Source organism: Tasmannia lanceolata, unplaced genomic scaffold (genome assembly GCF_043159265.1).
Source record: "Tasmannia lanceolata isolate RefF3 unplaced genomic scaffold, GAP_Taslan_0.1 ptg000015l, whole genome shotgun sequence".
NCBI classification, from domain to species: Eukaryota; Viridiplantae; Streptophyta; class Magnoliopsida; order Canellales; family Winteraceae; genus Tasmannia; species Tasmannia lanceolata.
The window spans coordinates 15,061,952-15,083,237 of record NW_027518692.1 but is presented as its reverse complement, the minus strand read 5'-3'; the positions used below and the strand labels follow the sequence as shown (position 1 = coordinate 15,083,237).

The window sequence follows — 21,286 nt, the reverse complement described above, 5'->3', positions numbered from 1 at the left end:
ACTGTTGCCGCCGCATGTCCGTCCACTCATCATATAATTTCTCTCCAAACAGGGCCTAAAGTTAAAAAAATAAAACAATGAGTAATGCTAATGGCATATGCAGACCTAGCTTAACTGCTTTAAGGTTTCGATTAGGCCTCCTTTCTTAATTCCACAATTAACTCCATAGAGAGCTAATGGGCATGTCTGTCTTTAATAACCAAGTAAGAAAACGGAGCAAGGGGGCGTATGACAGCACAGGTGCATAACTGTAAGCCCAATGGTTTCCACCTTGGCATTCCCATCTTATTTTGATGATTCCAATACACAAGTGATTTATGATCACTAATGTGTTTGATTGTCTAAGTTGTAGATCACATTGGTGCTAAGACAACATTGCTTGGATTGAGGCCAAGAAGCACTCATTGGACCACATCATGAAGGCCAAAGACAACGAAGTCCAAGACAAATGAAGACTTGAAGAATCCATTGAAGATCAAGTTATATTAATTGTATTAAGATCCAATCCTAGTTTAGGATTTTGAAAGACATAATTAAGTAATTAAACACACACACTAAATATATAAGTGATTGTATTTGTGGAGTTCCAACACCTTGGAACCCTCATAGCAATCTCGACTTGGTGTTAAGTTGGAAGCCTAAAGCCAGAAATGAAAATCTGCTCAGACATAGGCTTCTCAGAACTCCGAGATTTATTCTCGGAACTCCGAGAAATGGTCCAGTAGACATTTTTTCATCTTCTGTTAGTATTCCCGGAACTCCGAGATTTTTTCTCGGAACTCCGAGAACACTACAACGGTCGGATTTTTAGCCGTTGCGATTTTTCCTGGAATTACAATAATGCCATTGAACGGTCATATTTGGTTTTTCCTATAAATATGGGCATTCCAAACTTCCCAATCATCAATCCTAACACTCTAAAAACCTACTTGAACATCCATAGAGTGAATCAAACTTGTTTATGCCTCTCATCATCTAAAGATTAGGATTTGGATCTTTAGGCTATATTTGTACATCTTCTGCAAAGTTGTAAACCCTTATGAGGGATTTTTGTTCTTTCTTTCTTATTCAAGAAATTGTATTCGGGCGAGTGTTCGGAGAAGCGTAGCCCACTCTCCGTGGTGAAGATTGCCACCAAGGTTAAAGGTAATCAGAATTTGTAATCGGCACCGATCTTCGCCGAAGTTAAGAAGATCACATAGTGAAGCCATCAACGGGTTTTTTGTTGGTGGAGTGGAGTAGGCCTCGCGTTTTGAGGACCGAACCACTTTAAATCTCGGGTGCACTCTCTCTTATCTCTTGCTCTTTATTTTGCAATTGCACCTCTAGATTTAACTTGTGTGCTTGAATTTCTTTTTGATCTCTTAATTTCCAATTTAGGTTTGAGTTTTCAAAAGATTAAAACTTGTTAGAAACCTAATTAATTTTCACTCCTCATAAGTTGCCGTACTCGGGACCACCCTTGGATTTTCAATAACATCTATCTATAATCTATCTATTTATCTGAGATTTTATATGGTGTAAGGGCTTACAACAATACGGTAGGGGTACCGCCCTTGATATTTGATCCAACAACAGCTCACTTTTTGAGCTTTTTGAGGAGCTGCTGTTGGATCAAATGTCAAGGGTGGTATGTCCACCGTACAAAGGCCTTATTGTTGTAAGCCCTTACACCATATAATTTCTCCTATATATAGGGAAATGATAAATGTGCCCCTTTTCTTCGCTTGGGACACCCAACAGCAGCATATCAATGAATGCATGGGGTTGATGTACTTCACGTCATAAGGATTCAACTGATTTGATTGCCACGTACACTGCGGTTGGGTGTCTCAAGTGATGAAAAAGGACGCATTTATCATTACCCTATCTATGATCTACCTATGATATGTGATTTCCTAAGGACCATCGCAGAAGGCATTTCGTAGACCAGCAGTTGCATGAGAGAATAGCCACATAAGCCCGATTTTCAACTGATATGTCTTATTCATTTAATTAATCTGATGTTGATGTTGCTGTTTTCTCATTAATTAATCTGATGTTGATGTTGCTGTTTTCTCATGCAACAGACAGTCCGTAAAATGCCTTTTGCGATGGTCCCTAGCAAATCCCCTATAATATATACTAAGTGTGTTTATCTTCATTTGCATTGGCTTTCTCACAATAAAATTTTTTCCTGGAAAAACTTTTCTTTAAACCTCATGTTTTGTTTTGTTTTGTTTTGTTTCCATTCACGAGGTGGCTGGTCTGACATGACAGACCAGCCACTAAATGCCCTTTTGCGATGGATGCTAGCAATTCCCTTTGTTTTGATAGGGTGGGGCCTATCATTTTACATCTCATGTCATTGACGGGATGAGGCCATGTTTTACACCTCATGTTTTGGGATTTGCTAGCGTCCATCGCAGAAGGCATTTCGCAAATGGTCTATTGCATCTGACAACAGTCATAGAGGCTCGCCTCGTGAATGAAGACAAAATCTGTTGAAAAGTGAACCTCTGTGGCTGCTGTTAGATGCAACAGACCATCCACGAAATGCCTTCTGCGATGGACGCTAGCAAATCCCCATGTTTTTTATGCAATGAGACCTGACATTTTACACCTTAAGTCTTGGTGAGAATTGCCAACGAGGACACAATTTTGAAAAATTGTTAGAGAGGGAAGAAATGGGCTCATCAAGTTTCTAAAAAGGGGTTATCAACCCTCTAAATGGGGTTATCAAACTCTCAAAAGGGGTTATCAACTCTCTTTAACAAATTTTCAGAAGTGCGTCCCCCGTTATCCAAACCTATGCATTAGGGCGGGCCCCACTATTTTACACCTCATGTTTTGATGGTGTGGGGCCATCACTTTACACACCAATGCATCATAGCATGGGCCCGGAATTAGCATATTGATAGACTCGGAGCAAAGGAGTTGTGAAGTTCCGAGAATAAGCAAAAGCGGAGCAGAAAAACAATTTATCAGGGTTTCAAACTTCCATGGCTTCTCATTCCCCTCACGAAGACGTGAGCTCCCCTTCTCTTTGTTTATCTGAAAATGAAAATTTCTATATTTTTTCTATCTATTTTTGTTGCGATTTTTTTTAATGATATTTAGGATGATGATTTCGGTGGTGATTATCCTGAAAGCCATAGCACCATACGAGCTGGTAAGTGTGAGATATCTGTTTTTTTTTAATTTTTTTTAATTTTTTGTTCAGAGCGAGATCTCTGTTAGTTGCAACATTTCATTTGTTTTGTTTTTTTTTTTTTTTGATAATTTCCGTGTAATTTCAGGTAATAAAAGAAGCTTTGGAGATATCGAGGACGAAGAAGAAGATTTATTTGGTTCGAAGAAGGTAATATTGGCTTCTCGTTTTTAATCCATGAGAAAAGCATTCCATTTTATTTCTTCTTCTATTTTTTCATGATTAACCATAGATAATTATGCATTGTTTCGGATGTATAAATAGTGTATAGAATGATGAGAATGTAATGTTGTTACCAAGGAAGCAGGATTCTTCCTGGGAGCCTTCGATTCCCGCTCTGGCAACCTTGGTTGTTACTGTACGACCATAGTAGTTCTTTAATTATGATTAAATCTGTTGATTTCGTTTGAATTGTAATGCGTTTTTTTTTAATTGCAAAATAAATAGAATTGTAATGTGTTGTTTCGGGTGTATAAATAGTGTATAGAATGACAAGAATGTAATGTTGTTACTGTACTACCTTAGTATGTCCTATAAACACTATTAAATCACCTAACTCCGACCATGGATGATTAAATCAAATGAAGAGATTACCTTATCAGATCAATTCACTAGTGTTAAGGTAGATTTTACCCTCTATAGATTGAAATCTTAGTGCAAAAAGGCTTCGTAGAGTCTACCTCCGGGATAAATCATTCTGCTATGGTGAAATTGCGCACTCAGTAATCCATTATGGAATGAATACACCCCCCCACATGATCTGCTCACTTTGAAAGAAATCATTGGAAATTTAATTTCAGGGAAAGGAGTTATTGTTCCAGAGAAAAAAGATATTTTATCTCACACTTTTCTGCAAAGGAGTCATACAGACTCTTGAGGAAAAACTAGTTCTTGTACATAACCAACTCCACTATTATGGGTTCAGAAAACTTTTAAAACATTTATAGTAAATGGGACATCTACTAAAAGAAGTTATTCACCTGAGCCATTAACAACAAATTTAAACAGTTAATTACTGATAAAATAGTAAATTAACATTATGATACAATAGTAGAAGCTAAAATAAAAGAGGTACCATCCCAAACTGGAGCCCAAACACAGCAACACACATGCCACTCCCAAGTCCACGTCTCGGCTCAGTTCAATGCACTTGCAGTGTGTAAAGATTCACCCAACAAGGGGTCGCCTCTCTCTCTCTCTCTCTCTCTCTCTCTCTCTCTCTCGTGGGTTCTCATCCAGAAGGAATTGACACCCACTTATAAGCTCATGAACTTTACTCTCCCAAATTGATGTTGGACTAAACTTTGTTAGTCATTATAAAACACCAAACAATGAAAAGTTGAAAAAGTCATTATAAAACACCAAACAATGAAAAGTTGAGTATTCGTTAGCCGATCCCAGCTAGTTTGGGACAAAGGCTTAGTTGAATTGAGTTGAGTACTTGAGTTGAGTGAATTTTATGAAGACAATCTCTGTTTGATATCTATGAACTTTAATTCCTAAAATTACATCAACTTTACTTAAATCCTTCACATCAAAGTTTTTTGTTCAAAATCTATTTATATTTTTTTGAATGGCAACACTATTATTAATAGAAAGAAATGGGCAGTGCCATAGGACTGAGATGGCCAGAGATGAGTCATACAAATTTGTTCAAATTCTATTTATAACTTTTGAATGGAAACACTATTATTAATAGAAAGAAATGGGCAGTGCCAGAGGACTGAGATGGTCAGAGATGAGTCATACAAAAATGAAAAGCAAAATATAGCCAAAAGGAGTCAAGAAGGCAGGGACAAAAAAAACTTCTAGATCATATCTGACAACTTCAGAGAGAGTAAGACGACCCGCTTCGCTGTTGGTGGAGCGCCAGATATACTGGAAAATAATGGGATGACCCTCACCCTGATCAAGGATCTTTTCAACTGCATCAACAAGCCTCCAGAGATAGGCCACCCTCTAATTCATCCAACGAATCACATTAGGCAAATCCTCTCATACAATTAAAGCGTCTGTGTCCCTAGATTCAACCAAGGTAATCCCAATCAGCATGGCCTGAACTTTTGCACTAGTCACATCCATCTGACCCTGCGGATCAGAATAGATGACGGAGGAGGCCTCTCACGCCAGCCAGCCCAGGGTTCCCAAAGCTAGAACCGTCAAAATTCAATTTCACAGATTTGGGAGGACTCGGGACAATGCTTGTCTATGATAATCTTACTCAAACGAACCTCATCCCAAGATATTCTCAAAGAAGACTAAAAAACTCCCCTAAAATCCAGGACACTATACCACTGCACAATCCAGGAGAAAATCTACTGCTGAATAGCGTAGCTACTTCTAGCCTCACCTTTGAAGATCGACCATTCCTTTCCTTCCATATGGCCCAGAGAAAGGCTAGGAGAGCCATAGATCAAAATACAACCCTTCACCCCTTCTATTCCAGGGGGCAAAGGACCACTCCACAAAGAGATCATCAATGTGATTTGCGAAAACCCAGGAAACTCCGACTAGATACGCAACAAATGATCAGATCTCTCTGGCAATCTTACAGTGAATGAAATTATATGGACTCGCCTGCCTGAAGACACAAGGAGCAGTGACCAACAATCAACATTCTACGTTCACAAAGATGATCTACTTTCATGATCTTGTTTAAGCAAGCTGTCCAGGCAAACACAAATACTCTGTGAGGCGCAGGGCTTTTCCAATCCTTGATTGCAGGTGAAAAAGACAAGACCGGCATGAGGTGCTGGTAGAAAGAATGAAAAGTAAATTCTCTATCGGCCCGGATTCAAACTCTTCTATCAGCACTGTTTCCCTTAATATAGATAATTCCAACATTTCTATAAAACTGGACACCTTCTCAATCTCTCAGTCAAAGAAATTCCCGCGGAAATGAACCATCAAGCTCACCCTAAGATTCTCTCTAAGGAAGGAATCTTTAACAGTGCAGTCCCGTTCAGTCGCAATCGAAAACAGGTTAGTGAACTTCTTGGGTTGCCTACCTGGGTCCCCACAGTGTTTCACACAAAACAATAGTAAAAATGTTTGTGTTTATCATTTTAATTCAGTCTATGAAGATAATATCGTTCCAATCTAGTAATATTGAGATTATGTGGAATTAACGACTATAATTTTTATTTTTTACTTCGGTTAGTGGGAATTGGTAAGAATATTTATCTGATCCATGGTGTTATATGGAACAGGATATGAAAAGTTGAAACCGCCCTAACTTTGAACAAAGTGTTCTTGGTATAATTGTGGCGAAGGGATTAGTGAGGTAGGATATAAGATTCTGGGGAGAGAGTGATGATATTGGCTGTGCTTTAAGCTTGGTGGTTTACATTTTTCACTGTTTGTCTTGAGATGTTTTGATCAAGGTCACAAATATCGGCTTCGGTATGGAATTCAGTCCCTACATAATTCGTGGAAGTTTATGGAAGTCCATGGAAATCTTTTAAAAATCATGAAAGTTTATGGAAGTACATGTAAGCAATTGAAATTTAAGATGAAACTTAGGTAATGTTAGAATAAGCACAAATACACACCTAAAACCCGCCACATAAGTAAGACAACCATCCATAATGGTTTAACAAGATCAAACACCTAGTGACATGCGCGTAGTAAGGTTCATTATAAACAAAGATATTTCGTGTATTTTGAAAATTGATGATTGTGCCATTTCTTTCACTTTTCAATTTACTGATCTTATTAATAGGGTGTCATTAATATTTCTAGATGTATGAGATTTTTTTGTTATGTTGATGCACAAGGAATCGAACTTTGGACTTCGATCTCCGCAGAAGTCAACACATGCCAGTGGAATTTTAAAGCCATGGTATTGATGACCATCTTTTGCATAAATTAGTGAATGTATGGAGAAGAGAGGGAAATGATCTTTTTTATTCTTATATGGATCATCAAAATGTTCCATGTCAAATAACAAATAAATTTATTAACCAAGAAGAAAATGAGAGGGCCAGTGGCAGAACATCAGATACAACTCTTTTTATTGAATATGGTGGAAACACATGTTCCATAGTTGAATAATATTCGCTGTTGAGCTTTAAACATAACCACAGGTTTCTTTTAGAGGTAACAACAAACGAAATTTGTAGTAACATTCCATTTGCTTTGGATTTGAAAAGTCTGAAGTAATACCTTCATCCATTGGTGTGAGGCCGTTCATAGATTTCTAATAAATTTGTTTGCTTGAGGATTATTCTAAACATATTACGTCATTTTATTTTATTTTTCTGTTTCAATAGATCACATAGATAGATGTTATTAACTTCCATTGAAATGATGTCATGCAGTCATTTGGCTAATCAAGCCAACAAATGTTGATTATTTTCCTTAAGAAAAAGATACATTGTTAAATGATAATTAGTTGGGGGAGTTAATGCATTTTGGAGGCTAATTCTATTCATCATAATGAAGGGAAATCAAAAGGTGGAAGAAAGTGTACCTGGTGTTGCCACTGGAATGATTTTGTCTCTTCGTGAGAGGTATAAGTAATTTCAGATTCTTTTAAGTTCTTATGGGAAACTATTTTGGAAAAACCCTATTACTTGTATCTAATGTGCGCCTTACATTTTATTTGTGACTTTATTGTTTCAGCCTTCAAAACTTTAAGGATACCCTTGCCACATGCCAGGTATCTAATTACTTAAATTAGGGATATAATCTCTTTCTATCTTTACTTGGTTTACTTATTTTGATCACATGGATGAACCACACCGTATTTGGATTGCATGTTTGGTAAACATTATTGTTGGTTGTAAATATGATGTGTCCTAAATAAAGAAGTTGGCTTCAAATGTAGTTGTTAGAAGAGCGGTGTAATTTACATACCCAACTAAGGGTATTCTTGATCTTGTCCTTTCATATAACCCTAATGACATACATATAATATTATAATACATTAGGTGAGAGGGAGAAGATTCTTCTCCCACTTCTCATCTTTCTCTTTCTCCCAAGGGACTTAGAATACATCGAACATGGTATCAGAGCCCTAGGTTCTGATTTATAGGGCCCTAGGTACTGCCGTAGCAGTGAAGCAACCCAAAAAAAAAAAAACTGAAGATCCTTTTTTGGGTTTTTCCTTGGAGCCGTTGGCCCCCCCCCCCCCCCCCCCCCACACACACACACACCCACACACACACAAGAACTTAAACCCATTTGGGGTTTCTGATTGCTGCGAACCCCCTCTTTTTTTGTGCAGTCGCACCCCCCTCCCCAACCGAAACCCTTTTTTGGGTTTCTGATTGCCGCGACACCCGCCCCCCCCTCTCTCTCTTGTTTGCTTACCGTGCCCCACCCTCTTTGGGTTTTTGTTGCCACCCACTCTCCCTTGCAGTCTTTTAGGTTCCATTCTGCTTCGTCTTGCACCCGCAATGCGTGAGTGATCTCTATCAGTTCATGACTCTCCATTGACTTTTGTGTGTGTGCCGATGTATACTATGCAACCTATGACTTTGTGGTTTGCCTCTTTCAGTTTGTGTTTCTTCTCATCAGCTGTATGTTGTGGTCGGCGGTGCTGTGGTCTTGTTTGTTGTGTTGGTGATTGATTGAGCAGTTTGTGTTTATTGCTCTCTCCACGGTTCTGTCTCCTATGGATGTCCCAAATATCCAGGTGACTTCTATTAAACTAGATGGGTCGAACTATCCGCCCTAGTGTTTGGCTGTTGAAACCTTCCTTGTTGCCTGTGGGAAGGTTGAATTTATTGAGCACGATCCTCCATCCACTGATGATAAGTCTTGCCAAGCGGAGACAAGAGCACGATCCTCTTCTATGGAATAGCATGGAGCCAAAAGTGGCTGGTTCGATGATGTATCTCAAGTCCTCTAAGGACATCTGGCAGCGGGCTGAAACCCTTTATTCTGTTGTCAACAATATGACCCGTATTTGTGATATTTACTAAGAGTTGTTGCAATAATGCCGAAATTTCAAAAATTTCGGCCAACACACCGATATTTGAAATTCCGAAATTTCTGCCGAAATCTGGACCGACACCGAAATTGGTACTTTCGGTGTTGGTTCGGACCGGTGTGTAGGCCGAAATTTAAAACTATGATTTGTATTCCCTCTTCATCTCCAGCATCTCTGCATTGTGACAATAGGGCGGTGCTTTTTATCACTTCTAATCCAATGTTTTATGAGAGGACGAAGCATATTGAAGTTATGCGCTGCTTCATTTATGAGAAACTTCAGAGTGGAGAGAGATTAGGACCACCTTCACTTGATCAGGAGATCAGTTGGCCGATGTGTTTACTAAACCGTTGGCTAAGTCTAAATTGAGAGATATTTGTAACAAGCTGGGGTTGTATTATATATACACTTTAGCTTGATGGGGGAGTGTTAGAAGGGTATTTTGGACATTGTACATGTAACCCTTGCACGCGCGCGCGCGCACACACACACGTATTTCATATTACATGAGAGCTCCCCAAGAGGGACTCTCTTCTTCTACCTCACTTCTTCTTCATCTCTTGAATGCCATGTACCATGTGAGAACTAACAGTCAGCATGAAACGAATAAGATAATTCCTTATTCATTAGACACACCTTGTCAGATATGGCACTCATCTTAGTGTATGCTGATGATATTGTTGTCGTCGAGAGTGATGTCGAATAAATAAAAGGGTGCATGAGAGCTTGAATTAGACTTCAATATGAGAAAGACCCTGGAGAGTTGCGCTAATTCCTAGATGTAGAGATCAACCACACCAAGAAGTGACAATGACTCAAAGGAAATACATCACAGTTCTTCTTCATGATATCATCAGAAGCATGGGCACTATCCTCCATGTTTCCATGTGGAGAGTTCACATGCCACCTATTTGAAAATACACGTGACATGCTTGACAGTTTTCTCTATCGTGATTGTAACTGCATTTTTAATTCCCTCTAATCACTCTCCTTGTCCATTATGGCATATTCAATGAATTTGTATGTGAACAGATTATATTTTTCACATGATCGATGTCCCTTTTGTCTCACGCCTTTGATTGGGAAGCAGAATTTTGAGTGATAATCTGCCATTTATTTCAGACGGAGCTTGAAGCAGCAAAATCAGAGGTTCAAAAGTGGCGTTCTGCATTTCAGAATGAATCAGCCATACCTTTTGGCACAACTCCAGGTCAACAGTTCTCTTTGATTGCATGAACTTATTCTCTTTGTTTGGCTTAAGATGTTTTATTTTGTTATGATGATCCGTAAAGTTTATTATCTTCTGATGTTCTGCCTTCTTAAAACTCTTTTATCATCTTATCAAAATTATTGTCATCTTATCAAAATTATTGATTGAGTGTTCCTGTCAATAAAGAACCTGGGCTAGCTGTACAGTACCTTCAAAATCTCAAATCGTCTGAGGAATCACTGAGGGAACAGGTTTGTTGCTTGTTAGATTTTCAATCTGGGTAGGCAGTAAAGATATCTTCTATTTGCAGGATTGATGTATTCATGTTGATTGTTTATCTCCAGCTTGATAAAGCAAGGAAGAAAGAAGCCGCATTCATTGTTACATTTGCAAAAAGAGATCAGGAGATTGCAGAATTGAAGGTAACACTACTAGGTTCTTGTGTGTTTCATCTTATCAAAGTTATTTTCTGTGCTTATATCAATGTTTAAAAACTTCCCTGGTGAATCACTCACTCAGATTTGGCCTTTTGTGGCCTTAGTCAGTCAGTCGTAAACTCCAAAAACTCAATGAAGTCAATGAAAAACTCTGCATGCTTAGCGAAAAACTTATTTGACTCAGCAGAGTTAATCATTGAACTTATCTGCATCGAGTTGTACATGTCCAAGTCGAAACTCTCAAGAACGTTGGTTTGTATCTACTTTATTTTGCATATCTTTTTAAGCTGATCTTTTGAAAGGGCTAAATTAATTTTAATTTTGGAGTGGACATTATCCTTCTCTACCATTTGATACTTCTAGTTCTAACTGTAATTCTACTCTCTACACATTTCTGAAGTTTGCAAGTGGCATTCAAACTTTGCGTGGATGCGTAATTTAATATTTTATAATCTTTATTTAGATTTGCTTGTCTAGTTGAAGAAATCTTTTGATCTCTTTGGCCCTCTCAATGACTCATTATCTTCTTTTTTTTGAGAAACTGAATGACTCATTATCTAACATTACGATTTTCTAGTCTCTGTCTAACCCTAGGGTTTGCCTGGTGAATTTTTAGTCTGCAGTTCGGGATCTAAAGGTGCAACTGAAACCACCATCAATGCAGGTACTTGACTTCAGTTTTGTACGCTATGTGTGCAAAAAATATTTATGGTGCTCATTGAACCTTAAGTGACTAGCTTTTTGGTCTGATTTCACTTTTTCTTTTGTGCCAATAGCCTTGGATTGGTTGTGTAAAGATTTTTTAAGTATTACATTCTTGATTGATTGCATTGACTAACGTTTTCTCACTTATTGAACTGCTCGTTTATTGTTTTACTACATTATTTTGCTATTTATGAGCTGAGTTCTTAAACTGCTATAGATCCTCCAGCTCATAGTCCGGGAACCAATTTTCTAGAAGCCGGACGGTACTGGCTGGTATAACTGTTTTGATCTGAACGAGCCCTTCTCAAAATCCATATGAACAATTGGTTTAAGTAATTAAATGGTTTTGTTGGTTTACCATTCAGAAAAAAAGGTTTTGTTGGCAAACCATCACAACATATGGTTCCCACAGAGCTTGAGACTTCAATTTTTCAGTAAAAAAAACTAGCCTTTCTCAGTAGCCATGGCTGTAGCCAGTTGTGCTCTGTGCTATTGATGCAGTCTTTAACATAGAAGTCAACAAAGAAGGTTCACAACTTAACATGGAGGACTTTTTTGCTGTTTACCATGCTAAAGAGGGACATAATGGTACATGACAAAAGAAAGGGCAAGAAGGAAAATTAACATAAAGAAGGGTATTTTTGGTGAATAAGAGAATGATGCTTGATACACTTTGACCACACATTGGGAGCCCTAATGGATATTTATGAGATTTGCATTTTTCCAAAGGTTGACTACATTGTAACATGTTTTACTTTTATCGATGCATTCTAGAATATTTCGAGATTGAATGCATATAATATTTTAATTCTCCATGCATTGGAGGTTGTTCCTAGGTTGCACCCCTTTATTTTTCATCTCTTTCTACGTTTGTTAACTTATCCCAAATCTTTTATGCTTGCCTATGTAAGCTAAGGGGGCTGGTTCATGTAAGGCTACCATTGATTTAGATGACATTTTATACTTGTAAGCTTTGAAGCTTGTTCTTTGAAGGAATATAGAGGAGACATCCATCCGATCTTCCATTCAACTTTTGGGTAATGTTAAGAAGTCGTTTCATCTTTAACATTGTGATTCTTAGTAAGGAATATTGAGTGGATTTCCATCCGTTCTTCCATTCAACTTTGGCGTAATTTTAAAAGTTGTTTCATCTTTAACATTGTGATTCTCTTTATCTCCCTCAGTCCCTTTCTTCTTTGGTATTTTTTTTTACCCAAGTTCTAGTTATTTGTATCCAGATAGCTTTGAATTGCATCAGTTATGTTACCTGGATACAAATATATGTATCTGATACAAAAAGGATGGTAAACGGATACCCCGAAATCTCAGTCTTAGGATAGGGTACTGCTAGGGTCTGACTTGCTTTCGTTGCATAGGGTATTGAGATATATTTCTAATACTATATTAGCGAAATAATTGTCATTGCTCATTTCAAAGTTTAATCCATCAATATAATAGAAAAGCTAATAAAAGCTAATGAGCAGTCTTGAATTCATCTAATCAGGCATGCGTAACATAACCATAATATTACCTATTAAAAAACATAGTTAGTAATAATAAAGAACACAGTCATGAAACATTATATAATCTAACAAAAAAGATAAATAGATAAATATTTAGTTTTAATTACATTAGTTTTTAATTTAGTATTTTATAATAGTGTCTTAACTGTAAGTGAGGTTGCAAGCCAGCTTGTAAGGTTGCCTTAGTCTTCTGCTCTTTGGTTTAAAGTCGCAATGGAACATAATTTGTTTAGGTAGGAGTCTAGTTAAAACCATTATGAAACAATTGCTCGTTTTTTTTTCCAATTTTACTTTTTTATTTATTTTTGAAGCCATAATAATCTGATGTGTTGCATGTTATGCAAGAATAAATGGATCTAGAGTGGTGCAGACATATGCCAAGAAGCTGTCGAATGATGCTGGGAAGGTGAAATGGGTGTTGGGGTAAAACGAGAGAGGCATGATAGGATGGATTTGAATGATGATATTTAGGGGTTTTGGGTAGAAGATAGGTGAACAAAATAATGCAAGAGTTGTTTAGGTGAGATTAATGGAGTTTTGGGGGTTCCCAAGAAGGTGATTTATGGGGGAAACAAAAAAAGAAGAGAGAAGAATAATCAAAACAATAAATGACAAATAATAAGAAATATTCTACTTATCTCAAGGCTTTACACCATGAGTTTCTTTAGCATCTCTCCAAAGAAGAAGATGAAGATGGAACCTTTTATCCAAGAAGCTCTCAATATCAAATAGCAAATGAATGTAGTCTTTTTCCTCCCAAACCCAACGTAAAGTATTTATATCAAACAAATAAAAAATCCCAAGGACTAAACTAACCCCGTTTTCCATCTCAAAAAAAAAACAAAAAAACGCCCACCCCGTTCTAAGCACTTAAAGACTTGCTCATACTTACCATTAAAAAAAAAGACTTGCTCATGCTTAAATTCTCGTAATACATGTGTGGCGCCTATTTAAAACAGCCATTACTCAAAGTACACTATTTTGATGTACAAAGACTCTAATACCCTTTTGACTTAAAAAGACTCAAATAACACTCTAAAAAAATAAATAAAACTCTTTTAACACTAATGATGGGACCCATCTTCTTAGCTCCTTTATTCTTCTTGTCATCTGGGATGGTCCTTCACCACCATGTTATCTGATCACTCACTCATTCTTCGATTCATCTGATCACTCATTCTTCGATTACCTCCCCTCTCTCGATGTTCTTCTACATCGAAAGTCCTCTATTAGAAGAGGGTTTCCAACAGCACAAAACTTGTAGACAATTTAGATGCAAAAAGATAGAGGATGAGCAAGAAGGAAAAGAGGAGTGAGCACCGTGATGATATAAATTATCCAGAAAGATGGAGAATGGGTTGAATAAGATAGTGGATAGGAAGACGGCTGCAAAGAATCTAGCTCTGTTTTTATTTTTTTTGACTCTTTTATGAAATCTTCTATCACGGTTTAGGCATTTAAAGTAATGGTTTAACTGGCTTCAGATTGGTTTTTAAAACATTCTTAGAAACTAGATGAGAAAATCAGACTTTAAATTGCCGCACTCAAGACAAGAATTGAGTTCAGACTTCAGATTTGACATTTTTTTTGGAACCCGGGCAAAAACTTGTGTTTTTCATTACTTGGAGTTCATGCTGAGTTGTTTGTTTGTTTGTTTTTAATTCTGATTGCGTCTGTAATGTCTGAATCTTTTTCTATTATGGTTTGCCATTGCTTAAAGATTGCTATAGCTCCGTAGTCCATTATTACCTTACTTTAGTAATTCCTATTTGTTTGAAAGTTCCAGTTTCAGCTGCATGACCTGTTTGCAAAATGGCTCAATTTGTTGTTTTGGTCAACATTAACAGGCAAGAAGGCTATTACTTGATCCAGCCATACATGAAGAGTTTACGCGCTTAAAGGTGCATGCATACCTGATACTCCCAAGTACAGCTTAATTTCTGGGAAGGTGTCATATGACTTGTTTTATGCATTCTTTTTTATTTTCCCAGAACAAAACTTGCACTCTAGGGGTAATATTTTCATGAAAACTAATTATCCTAATGAGAGAACTTTCTGTTGGAGGAAACTTTTGTTTCTTTAATCTTGTTTGAATCACTGATAGTTTTTGTTGCAAGAATGTTTGAAATATTTTTAATTTCATGAATGCTTGGCTGAATCTAGTTTACGGAAGAACGCACCATAGAGCTTTCATCTTTGAAGGTGTACAAGATTTGGGCATACTTACCAGTTACCAGTTCAACACTGTCCAAAATATCCGCAAAAATCTCAGGAAGTCTCAAGTGACTTGTGGTCACTGTATGCTATGACAAGAAACCTTAGGCGTGACAATTATGGAGTCAGTAACGAGTAGCAGACCCGCAAAATAGAATCATTCCACCCCTTATGGTCATGAAACTTTGACATATCCCTCCAAAACATGTTACTCGAAGATTGACCCAACTAGTTTTTCTTTTTGAATGGGTGATAATTTTAATAAGAACCAAAAGGAAAAAAGCTTGCGAGGGAGACATGCAAAGCCCCAACAGAACTGGCCCATGGAAAATGAACAAACTAAGGTCAGCCATCCAAAGAGGCCCAAAGTCTAGAAACACTACATTTAGCATATACGTAAAAATTAAACCTGATATAACCTAACAGGGTAGATCCCCGCTGACAGGAAGCCTTTGACTTGGGGATTAATCACTTCAACCCCCGTGCAATTTGACATAAAAGGAGTTGACATCTAGTTAAGAGTGCGGACAAATAGAAATTTTCTTCGGTCTCCCATCACTGCATTTGACATAAAAGGAGTTGACATCTTGGTAAGAGTGTGGACAAATAGAAACTTTCTTCAGTCTCCCATCTTTTACAGCTTGGACAAGGACAAAATACATAAAACACTGTTAATGATTCTAGAGTTCCTTACCCTTCCCAAAAAAAAGGATTGCTGCTCTGGCTACAATTTCTGAGACTCCGCCCATTTCATAAAGTATTCGACCACCCAAAAATTAGATATATGTACATATAAATAGAACTCCAATTTCCATTTCTTCGCTACATCTATTTGTGTTGATTCCGAGTCATTTTTTTTAGCATTCCGAAGAAGTTACTATAGGACTCCTTGGATTGAGTTCCTCATACACCACAAGTTCAAACAATTACAAAAGGGAAAATGAAGCAAAGAGAGTTATATGTACATCTTCTGCTGGGAATTTTAATATCATTTTAATACCGGATTTGAGTTTCTTCTTCTTTGGGTGAGTTTCCTAAGATTTTGTGTGTGGAGTGATTCTACATGGCTCATATAGTTCAATGCTAGTGGTGCTACCAAATTAGTGATTGACCTTTCTCTTGGATATGATGCTTTTAGAATAAGATTCTCTTGGATATGATGCTGTTGAAAATTTGAAATTCGTTCTAATTTCTACTTGATTAATACGTTAGTTTCTAAATGATTTTTCGTACATCACATCAATTTGGGTGTTGCTGGGTTTTTCTTCTTCCTGAACATTAATGAGAAATCCATTAATGGAAAAAATCCAAGAGAGGGCTGAGACCGGCCTACAATATACAACGAACAACGAGAAAAATACAAGATTAGCTAGGTAAAGAGCAACTAATACATAAAAAGGTCTCCCAACTCCTTCCTAGCAACTCGTTCACACTCGTAGGGATAAGTTTAAAGGTTCAATTGATGTCTTTAGACTTTAGAGAGATCTCTAATCACATTGATTTAGTTTGCTGATCTCCAAGGACTCGAGCTCCATGATGATCTTGAAGAAATGTCATTAACGAGTCACCTTCGATTCTAAGAACTCCAGCAAAATCCACTATGAAAATTTTATGTCAGTTGAGCAGAGCTTACACTTTTGATTAATGAAATCTGTAATGCCATTATGAGTTCTGGATGTTGGTTCTTAAAAACACCAACGCCCACTGGGTCCGTAATTCCTCATGGAACTACCATCAAAGTTTTGCTTGAAACTTTAGGTAACTTAGGCACCCACCTAGCCATCACTTTGGATCTACTCGAGTGACTCTAAGCTACATCCCTCCAATGTTATCCCCTAGTCAATCATCAAATAGCCCGAGTTGACTCGGTTTATCTTGGCCACTTGCTTGTCCAAGTTCGAGTACGAAGCCAATCAAGAATCCTTTGTCTCGCCAGATTAGATGAAAAATTGCTTGAATCAATCATTTACTTTTCCAAGTTGACTCTATTTTACCTTGGTGTTCTTGTTCAAGTCCGAGTTTTTAACATTGGACCTCTTACAACCACATATTTTTTAATGGTGAAGCATTTCATTAATAGAAAAAGGAGGGAAATCACCCTGGCGACTGAGATGGTTAGTACAAGGAGAAAAATAAAAAACATGAGGGAGAATGCACAAAATTGTGTGCTCTCAAGGAAGGAGAAAATCAAACATATCCAAACCTTCCCTTGCAACACTGGCTTTGGCTAACCTACCGGCCTTGTCATTGGCCGATCTCTTTACATGCCTATCGGAAATGAATGCACCCTACACTCGCTCGTGGATCTCATCAAACCAATGCGCAAATCTCCATGGAGGAGTATGACTCCCTTTCAACCACCTAATAACATCGAGGGAATCTCCATCAACAATCGGGCTATCCAAGATGGTACTCCATATGATCCTCATGCCCTGGGAAGGATCTCACCTTTGCTACATTAGAATCCACAATACCGATAGGACCTAAAAAGGTCCACCTTGTCACTCCCTGCTCATATCTCAATACTCGTCCTACTCCTGCTGGCTGAGTGTTGCCAAGGCTAGATTCATCAAGTTGAATTTTATCATAGGGTCCGGCGGTTCCCATCCAGGAGATGGAGTCGTCACCTGTTCATTGCATATCTCTCTCCATCCCTGCCACAAATCATAGGCTAATGCAAAAACTGAAGCTTGGGAGGGTCTTAAACCCAAGCATTGGTTAAGGTGATCACCAAAGTATAGACACAATACGAAGACTTAACAAAGCCCTTAAATATGTGAGTGTTCCTTTCCTTCCAAAGGATCCACAATGTGACCAACATGACCACATTCCAAAAAATCTTTCCTTTTGACTGCCAGGGGGAAGGCTGCATACATCTAGCCCTCCCCAGACCCCACAATGGCGGGAGCCTCGTGCACTGGGCCGCCCTTTTGATCGCCAGGGGACGTAGAACTAGCCCTTCAAAAGGTCAATCAGCCTTGACGGGAAGACCCAAGTCATACCAAATCTGATCATAATCTTACTCCACACTTCCCTAGCCAGCTTGCAATGAAGAAACATGTGGTCCATCGATTCGCCTTACTTCACGCAAAGGGCACAGTGATCCACAATCAACATGTGCCGATTGCTCAAATGCTCTACTGTTAGGATTCTGTCGAGGATGGCTGTCCATCCAAATGCACAGATCCTTGGGGGCGCTAGAATGCCCCACACTCTGGCAAGAAATGAAGGTTGAGGGCTGGGTACCGGTTGATGGAAGAAAGACTTGACATTGCATGACTGATGACCCATTACAATCACATATTGGGTAATGTTTCTAAGCACTTAATTTTTTGTCCCAAAAGGTCTATGACTCACCCCTAAAAAAACTCTAGTATTAATGTTGGAAGCACCCAAGATAAATCAGAGCACTTGAGAAGGTGTGACCGCACCATTTCTGCTACCTCCCAATGAATGAATGGATATTCGCCAACTAATTCCACTTCCCTACAACGATTGCACATATCTGCAAGTTGAGATTTCTTTTTCTGAAGAACACCATTGCTATTAATGCGTGCTGTTGTCCAACAAATAATCCTCCACTCTAGGAGGTTTTGATGCACCCCATAAAATAACTTGACAGTGAGTACCCTATTATGATCCCAAGCACTCTTACCATTTTCAAATGAGCAAACTGAGACAGACTACAACTCAATAAGCAAGGACCTGACAATCTCCCCCTCCTCTTTTAAGTTCCTTTCTAAACACCAAATCCTACACAACCCTACCTAACTAAATCCTGCACAACCCTACCTAGTACCTACCTATTTTTGAAACTTTAATGCTCTTACCTCTTTCGATTGCTAACTATAAAGATTTGGATATGCATGGCACATAGCATTGCAACTTGGCATTATGGCAAATTTGATTTTTTCTTTTAGTTGCTATCATATTTGAATGATTTTTACTTTAATTGGTATCAGAGCATGATAATTTCTACATACTGAAGGAGATGGAGAATTATACGATACTGATGCCCAAGTATTCTGAAACTATCGAGACCCGCAAGACCCAGCCTTCTCGGCTGTAGCATACAACCTTTTAAACCACCTTTTAAAAATAAAATAAAATCTAGTTTGTTAGCAACCCCTTTTTCAACCACTTTGAAATCCCCTTCAACCGTCTTCTCATAAGTATGCCGTGATATTTTGGCATTCGATCCTCTAATGGTCCCTCTACGGAACTAGCCCTTAACCTTGGCAGTTGTGTCCTTCCCATCCCAAAGCAAATATGTGAAGTGCAGTATTACTATCTTGTTTGCGTGATCTGTAATGTGATTTAGCATTTTTTAAGGATTTGCTAGCTTTAGTTTATTATTTACTATTTGATGGGGTTGTAGTGGTAATAGTTTCCAAACATGTGGTTGTTTCCATTCTTCATGTTTACCTTTTGTGACGTCTTCTAGAATTTGGTTGAGGAGAGAGACAAAAAGATAAAAGAGTTGCAAGACAGCATTGCTGCTGTCAATTTTACTGCACAAAGCAAGATGGGCAAAATGCTGATGGCCAAATGTAGGACATTGCAAGAAGAAAATGAGGAGGTTGGACAATTGCATTCTGAGGGAAAGGTATTGTTCTTAGCATGTATCTCATGCCTTATTTTCTCTTGGCCTAATTAGTTTCAGATTTCAGTACTTTACATTCTTTCTCCTATCAAAAGACAAAATAAGTGGCGTTTTCAGTCTTCAACGTGAGTACTTTTCATCATTGACTTGCAGTTAATTTCAGAGCATCCAAAGCTGAAGAACTATTGGTTGGTAATACTGGTTGTTTGGGACCTAAACTTCTAATCAATGTTTGAAAGCTTGTGTCACAAGTTGATCTGCTGTTATCAAATTTGACTTGCCTGAATTTGTTAAGAGTTGGTAATGGAATCAAACTTATGAGGAAGATAAAGCACTAATTTGAGATAAGTGAACAATTGTCTTTAGTCATAAAAGCGCTGAAAGTAGGTGTTTCTAGTAAGCAAATAAGGCACATTTATGTATCTTACACACGTGTATATATAGTAATATAGATGTGTCTGTGTGTGGATTTATAGACAGAGTGAGTGAGTGAGAGAGACCACTCGTATACAATATCCCATCAACAAGATATTTTCTTGCTCTTGGGCCGCACTGAATATGTAAAAGCTGATGATGGATGGCCACAATAAGGTTCGTACGGAGAAAGATGAAAGAATATGGGAGAGAAGAAAGAGAAGAGGGAAAAAGTGAAATCGTGGAGTTAGATGTTACTATGTGTTTCCAAGATTCTTGAAGTGTCTTTAATGTACCCAACCAGTCCTGATTCAACCCTATTCTGACCCCTTGCAGAACTGAGCCTATCTTTATCCAAACCTTACCGGTTTCGGTTAGGGCGTTGGCTTTTACCGAAATTTCGGCCGAAATCCGGTAAAAAAAGTATTAATTTATTATTTTGGTAATTTTGGCCAAAATTTCGGAAAAATAATTTTGAAAATAAAATCTCAAATTGAAATTGTCGAAATTAAGACCGAAATTTGGGAAACCCGAAATTTAAGATTTCGGGAAATTTCGGTTTCAGTCCCAACCAAAATTTCGGATTTCCGCTGAAATTTAAAACCATGCACATGACTAGTTTTATTTCTAAATTCAGTTCTTGCAATTTTCTATGAAATGAATCCTATAGAAAATTCGTTGGGGCGTAACCCTATTAGCGACGCGTTGCACCGGTGCCCGGATGTAGTGTTTATACTTAGTCAATTTGAGCCGGGCAGATCCTTTCACCTTCTTCATGAAAATTTTCTAAAGGATTCATTAGCTGACCGGCTCGACCCCAACTAGTTTGGGACAAAGGCTTAGTTGAGTTGAATTGAGTTCTTGCAATTGTCTGTCAAAACTTTAGACCGAAATTTCGGATTTCGGTCCCAACCGAAATTTAAAACAATGCGCATGACTAGTTTTATGTCTAAATTTAGTTCTTGAAATTTCCTGTCAAAACTTCCTTCCCATAGATCATCCTATGTCGCAGAGAAAGCAACAGTAGCCCTGGAGATAGAGGTCAGGTCCTGAAA

At 38.0% G+C, this 21,286-nt stretch overlaps 1 protein-coding gene across 1 annotated transcript in view; it reads left to right on the top strand.

Moving 5' to 3' along the window:
• The first annotated feature begins 2,857 nt into the window (after positions 1–2,857).
• LOC143893078 (FKBP12-interacting protein of 37 kDa-like) overlaps positions 2,858–21,286 on the top strand; it is a 28,282-nt gene continuing 9,853 nt past the window's right edge. The window contains exons 1-11 of the mRNA XM_077398031.1: positions 2,858–3,008; positions 3,100–3,151; positions 3,279–3,340; positions 7,634–7,701; positions 7,814–7,850; positions 10,248–10,335; positions 10,522–10,586; positions 10,680–10,757; positions 11,389–11,436; positions 14,848–14,901; positions 19,659–19,820. Of these exons, the coding sequence (XP_077254146.1) occupies positions 2,982–3,008; positions 3,100–3,151; positions 3,279–3,340; positions 7,634–7,701; positions 7,814–7,850; positions 10,248–10,335; positions 10,522–10,586; positions 10,680–10,757; positions 11,389–11,436; positions 14,848–14,901; positions 19,659–19,820 (741 nt within the window). The 5' untranslated portion in view covers positions 2,858–2,981. The remainder of the gene's footprint in view (positions 3,009–3,099; positions 3,152–3,278; positions 3,341–7,633; positions 7,702–7,813; positions 7,851–10,247; positions 10,336–10,521; positions 10,587–10,679; positions 10,758–11,388; positions 11,437–14,847; positions 14,902–19,658; positions 19,821–21,286) is intronic.